Source organism: Trachymyrmex septentrionalis, unplaced genomic scaffold (assembly GCF_001594115.1).
Source record: "Trachymyrmex septentrionalis isolate Tsep2-gDNA-1 unplaced genomic scaffold, Tsep1.0 scaffold44, whole genome shotgun sequence".
Classification (NCBI taxonomy): domain Eukaryota; kingdom Metazoa; phylum Arthropoda; class Insecta; order Hymenoptera; family Formicidae; genus Trachymyrmex; species Trachymyrmex septentrionalis.
This window is the reverse complement of record NW_017305611.1, coordinates 3,289,129-3,294,859: the sequence shown is the minus strand read 5'-3', so window position 1 is coordinate 3,294,859 and position 5,731 is coordinate 3,289,129. Positions and strand designations below refer to the sequence as shown.

At 35.0% G+C, this 5,731-nt stretch overlaps 2 protein-coding genes across 2 annotated transcripts in view; one reads left to right on the top strand and one right to left on the bottom strand.

Moving 5' to 3' along the window:
* The first annotated feature begins 183 nt into the window (after nt 1–183).
* Nucleotides 184–1,563, top strand: LOC108751421 (transmembrane protein 170A). The gene is made up of 3 exons (XM_018491617.1): nt 184–591; nt 1,189–1,294; nt 1,355–1,563. The coding sequence occupies exons 1-3, from the start codon at nt 531–533 to the stop codon at nt 1,548–1,550; spliced, it is 363 nt and encodes a 120-aa protein (XP_018347119.1). The 5' UTR covers nt 184–530; the 3' UTR covers nt 1,551–1,563.
* A 676-nt stretch (nt 1,564–2,239) lies between these two features.
* Nucleotides 2,240–5,731, bottom strand: part of LOC108751418 (E3 UFM1-protein ligase 1 homolog) — a 3,910-nt gene continuing 418 nt past the window's right edge. Inside the window, exons 2-6 of the mRNA XM_018491613.1 lie at nt 5,647–5,731; nt 4,515–5,092; nt 4,040–4,186; nt 2,606–3,964; nt 2,240–2,481 (exon numbers count right to left, since the gene is read on the bottom strand). Coding sequence (XP_018347115.1) covers nt 2,345–2,481; nt 2,606–3,964; nt 4,040–4,186; nt 4,515–5,092; nt 5,647–5,726 — 2,301 coding nt within the window. The 5' untranslated portion in view covers nt 5,727–5,731 and the 3' untranslated portion in view covers nt 2,240–2,344. The remainder of the gene's footprint in view (nt 2,482–2,605; nt 3,965–4,039; nt 4,187–4,514; nt 5,093–5,646) is intronic.

Sequence of the window (5,731 nt, the reverse complement as noted above, 5' to 3'; positions counted from 1 at the left end):
AAGTACTTTACTATGTAGTTTACATTGACTTTGACAGGGGGCAGTAGTTCGCGACAGCATTTTGCGGTTATCAAATTTAGCAAATTTCATGTCCTCTCTTAGGTTTCTCTCTGTTGGTACTGAATTCATTTTTCTTGTTTGGGTCGGTTTGTCCAAGAAAAGATTCAGTACCAGCTCGTACGCCATTGTCTCTGACTGGTTTCCAGCTTTATTGGCAGTAATGGGAGTTTCCCCATTGACGTTTGAATTTTATTTCGAAAATGAATGTTTATTTTCGTGATTATTGCCGTCACCATTCTTTTTCTCTTATTATCGCAACTGAAGTAATCCTAACTGTTGGTAATTCTGGAGTAATGTCTTAACGATGCTCCGATGTAACCTCTTCGCTAAGGCGACTGTCAAAAGAACTGATGCAGAAAAAAGCAAATAATTAACGAAGGATTCGTGAGGAGGGATCGTACAAGTTTATCACTTTCTTTCTCATTGCCCAAATAGATACGCAAACAGATATCAATTTACCGCGACCGCAAATGACGTTGCGAAACATGAATTCTGGCAGTATATTCTACATGCCTTTAATATCGTTTGCAGGTAAACAATTTCTCGAGTACGCATGCATGGTCTATGATTGTTCACATTTTATAAGCGACTTGACCAGATTCCTCTATTGATGCTTTCCAGCAAAAGACAAAAAATGTAACGCACACACACACACAGAGTAATAATTTCATTTTTATTTAACATTAAATAAGAAGGCAAATAAGAAGAGTAATGTAAGGGAATGATTCACTGTAGATGCTTTACATTTAGTGACACAAATCGGCACAAACATTGTTTTGTCTGTTACTTAATGAATATATCGACAAATGGTGTTTGCGTCGACTGTGTGTCTCCTAAACGGAAAACAGCAATACAAAGGCAGTACAAAGGTAGTACAATACTTGTGTCGTCAAGTGGAAAGCATCCTTAATTAGTACGATTAATTCAATTGATAGACTCAAAAAATGTAACGTTCTAATTATATATAGCTCATAATTATATATAGCTCCTCGGTCTGTCTTTCTGTCTGTCAAATAATGAAGAATTAATCATTCCATTTGTAACAAAAAGACTCACCGTAATATGATATCAAAATCATCCTACTTAAATTCCTTTTTGGTTCAATCTATCTCAATGTCTATTTTTCAGAGATGTGGTATCAAATATTTCTCTGGGCCCTGTTTTCCTCGATATTTGTACATACGATTGCTGGCGCAATTTGTTTTGCTACTTTGCGACAGCACAAATACGGCAAGTATGTAAGTTATAGTCTATCTGCGAAACAGTTAATTCACAATGTTACATATATCCATAGATTTTTCCCATTGCTTATCATAATAATGGGTGTACTATTGCCACTGACATCGGGTGTCGTCAGTTCAGCGGCAGTTGCCTTTGTGTATAGAGCGTCTGGCTATCAAATGCCACCTTTATATGCATTGTTTTGGGGTATTGGACAGACTGTGGTACCGGTGTGCATCGGATTCACACGAATATTGGCGACTTTGTAACCTGCTATTACAAACACTGTGATGTATTTACGTGTACATAAGAGCAGCAGTCAAGTGTTTCTTTTAAATTATATGTATGTACATATATAGGTAAGTCCATCATTGTGGACATCTATAGTTGTATCGATGCGTTTAATAGTGAGCAGACTGTAAAAATGGAAAAGATTATAATATTAAATAATATCAAAAAAAATGAAGAATACTTTCTATTTGGTGACACACAATAATTATTCTGTCTTTATTATTCATGAAATAGCAAGAAAGATAGATTGACGTTTGTGTCAACTTGTGTGTCAGTAAAAATATATTTTCAGGAAGATGCTTTTAGCGCTATTCGTTGGTTGATTCTTGTTTCGTGTCTAACAAACGCTAGATGGAGATAGAGGATGCTTTCCATTCATGCTAATACAAATTAATGCATTTTACGTTTCTCAACATTTAACGAGTAACAAGGACAACAATACTTGTGTAAACTTGTGTCATCAAATGGAAAACACACAGAATGATAAATAGTGTCTTCCCGAACGTACTCTAAATGGAAGATATTCAAATGGAAGATTACCCAATTGGGAGGATTCATAATAAGAAGTAAATATACATTTATCGAATATGGCAGAAAGCATCCTAGTTATTGTATGTATGTGTATATAAAGTCAGTCCGATTTTTTTTAATTGTTAACATATCCTTTCAGCTTTATTATAAAGTACAATGTTAATCAGTATCATATAACAAATAATATGGTTCTAGACTATATTACATCATTTGTATTGTAGAGCCGTTTGTATAATCCCTCTCAAGACTTGTCTATTTTTATATGTTGCTTAAAATTGTTTGCAATATTTTTGATATCCACTAATCCTTCCTCCAAAGCCCTGAAGGCTTCTATTTTTGCGTTTTCATTAGAAGCATTTAGCAAATTAAGTACTAAATCTGAAAAGAAAAAAGTGCTATTTTAAGTTATTATTTTACACTTTATTACACACACACACACACACAAACACACACAAAAAGAAGCTTTCGTTTGAGGATTATCTCATCATAAATTGTTACATACCATGATATGTGGAAAGAGTCGACATTGTATTGGGTTCCAGTTGCTGTTGAAGGAAGGCGAGAACGGTTGTTACATGTCTGCCAGACATATGTAAGGCGTTTTGAGTAACAGCGGTGAAAAGCACGCTTGTAACTAGATGCAATGTCAATGCGGGATCTTGCGTAGCATTCAGTTCCTCCAACAGAGCTTCTCTGTGAGCATGTATCTGTGGTCGCTCCTTTTTTTTATCGTATTTTTTTAAAACCAAACAACAAGCTGCCATCGCTCTGTCAGCATTGTTCAAAAAATCTTCCACTGAATCTCCCATTACGGTTTTATGAATAACGGATAATGGCTCTTTAACGTCCGCAGGTAATTCAAGCAGCAGTCTTTGCCTTGTCTCTGTCGTGAGATTTTCCGCTACTTGCAGCATATTTTGTTGAGCAGCCAATTTGAATATACTTGTTACAAAATCAATACCTAGAGTTTTAAGCAAGTATTTGGTCAGCGGAGCTTGATCCGCTTTGTCCAAATGTTTAATGCCCTTGTCAAATATTCGAATGTTCGTTATTAGAATGTTCAGACATTTACCAATCTCGCTTAAATTAGTAGTCTTGTTGGATTGCGCCAATTGTTCTGCCAATGTTAACGCAAACTTGTTCAACTTTGGTTGCAAATAGCACGCTAATTCGTCTGCCATTTCTTCGATAACGGCTACGTTCTCATCTTTCATAACTTCCGTTTTCACTTCTTCCACGGTTATCACGGTGATCTCACCTCTTCCGACCGCTGTCTGCCTTGTCTCGTCTTGATCAGAATCATTTTCCTGTATCTTACCTTGAAGATATTTTTTCTTTGTAGACTTGGTCTTGGTTTCTCTACCCTGACTACCGCCGCCTGCTTTACCAATACTTGCCTTTTTCCTTCGTTCTTCCTTTTTATTCACTTTGCTCTCAAGGATTAAATCCGCAGATTTGGATTTTAATTTATTCTCAGCGATAGATTGAATCCATCTTCCGCTACCTACCATGTCGCGAGTCTTTTGTTCCGCTACTGTTTCAAGGGATTTAGTTAAAGTTTGTAAAAATGCCTCAGAAACAATAACTGTCTTTGCAAATATATGCACATTGACCCTTATTTTCTTCGTAGCTAATTTGATGACAAGTTCGGCATCTTTGTCGCTAAATACAGATGGTAAAAGGGGATATAAGTCAATGAAGGATCCGGTCGCAACGACTTCTTCGATATTGGCATCGACTTGATCCGTTATTACTGTTCCTACAGCCACTGACTTTAGAAAGACCATGTTCTCATTTGGAAAATGACGTTTTACGAAACCTGATGGGTCTGATATTCCGAGTCTCGTAAGGGCGTCATATTCTATAAGATAAGAATAGATTGAATCATGTGAGGCACAAAAATATCTTGGAAATTCCTGTAAATCGCATATTTTACCTAAATATCCATTTTGCTTGTAAAAATTTTCAACCCACTCGTTTTGACTCTTAGAGTATATAGTAGGTATGTAAATGCTATTTCCACTCTGTTTCCCAGTTACAACTCCTGGCACTTGTTTTACTTCTTGCAAACTGTCCAGAATTGCTGCAATACATATAATACACGCGTGTATGTGTGTGTGTGTGTGTGCGCGCTCGCGCGCGTGCGTGCGTGCGTGTGTGTGTGTGTAAAGAAATAAATGTGGCACTAAATAATAGAGGTCTGTAGATAAAAAGGTAAATTAAACTATTTTGTTTGACAAATATAATAGCTATTATCAGGCTATATTAAAAAAATTCTTTGTGAAATATAATAGTCTGATATTGTTGAATGGAATTTAATATAATATAGAAAGAAAATATTTAGTAGTAACTTAAGTATGTACAGACATTAAAAACTGATTGCTCTTTTACGTCACTATTTTTGTACTTACAGAAAAATATTCTTTCTGGTACACCACATTGTCCGAGTATTGCAGATAATGGCGTAGGCTTTGTGATGGCTGACAAGGCGCCTTTAATTTTTGCCTTATTTCTAGCAATAAAGCTTTCGGTATAAAAAATTTTGGGATCTTGGGAGTCTTGTATAGCATGTATTATCTTTCCGAGTTCCTTTTCGACGACTGATAGTAAAAAATCAGATGGTAGATTATAAATGAGCGTTAACTCTGCCACGTTAATACAGCCGTGTTGTACAAGTTTATCGTTTATCTCTTCCGCAATTTTACTAATGTAACTCTTATCTATAAGCTGTCCCAATATCACTTTCAGCCCTTTATTGTGCTTTTCAATCTCTGTTACTGCTTTAGTTATTTGCGACAGATTGACATTAAGAATTTGCGCCAAGTCGACTAAACTAATTTTTCCACCATGAATATACAGCTCGTCTTTGATCTCCTTCCCAAGATGCTGAGGTGTAACATATTCTTTGCCATCATTGGTAAATATTATGTCCAGAAGCTTGTTTTCTACCAATGTTGTTATAATCTCTATACAATTTCGTTCAGAGAGTCTACAATATACATTTAATTATATCAGATCAGTGTAGAAGATGGAAAATAATGTCTCATTGACATTATACTAAAATTAATTTCATTTCTTTCCTAATGCCTTTTAATTTTAATGTCTACTGAGAGAAAAAAAGAAGTAATATGAAACATGATATAAAAAAAAATTAATTTTCTCTCTCTCTCTCTCTCTCTTCTAAAACCATTAATAATTATAAAAATGATAAAAACAACTGTATTTTTAATAGATAAAATGTAACGAAATTGATCTTGAAACTAAATCTCATAATAATCTAATAGAAATCAATTTGCATCAACATGTTATACTATCAATACCATATGTTTAAACTTGTCGAAAGGGGCTCTTACAAACTACTGTAATGGAAAAATGAAAAAATATATACAAAATATTTAGTATACCAGTCAGATAACAAAAATGTAATGTTTGTGATTCAAGTAAAATTTATTCGCAAATTTCAAGTACCATGTTATTCATAGTCGCTTTATCAAGAAAATAAGATTAGGTTAACTGGATTACGGAGTAAAGAGCGTCACTCACTTTTGCAAGGTCGAACTAAGTTGTGCCTTCTGAAAATCAGCTGCCAATCGCTTGACTTCTTCCCAGTCCACGCTAGACATTTTTC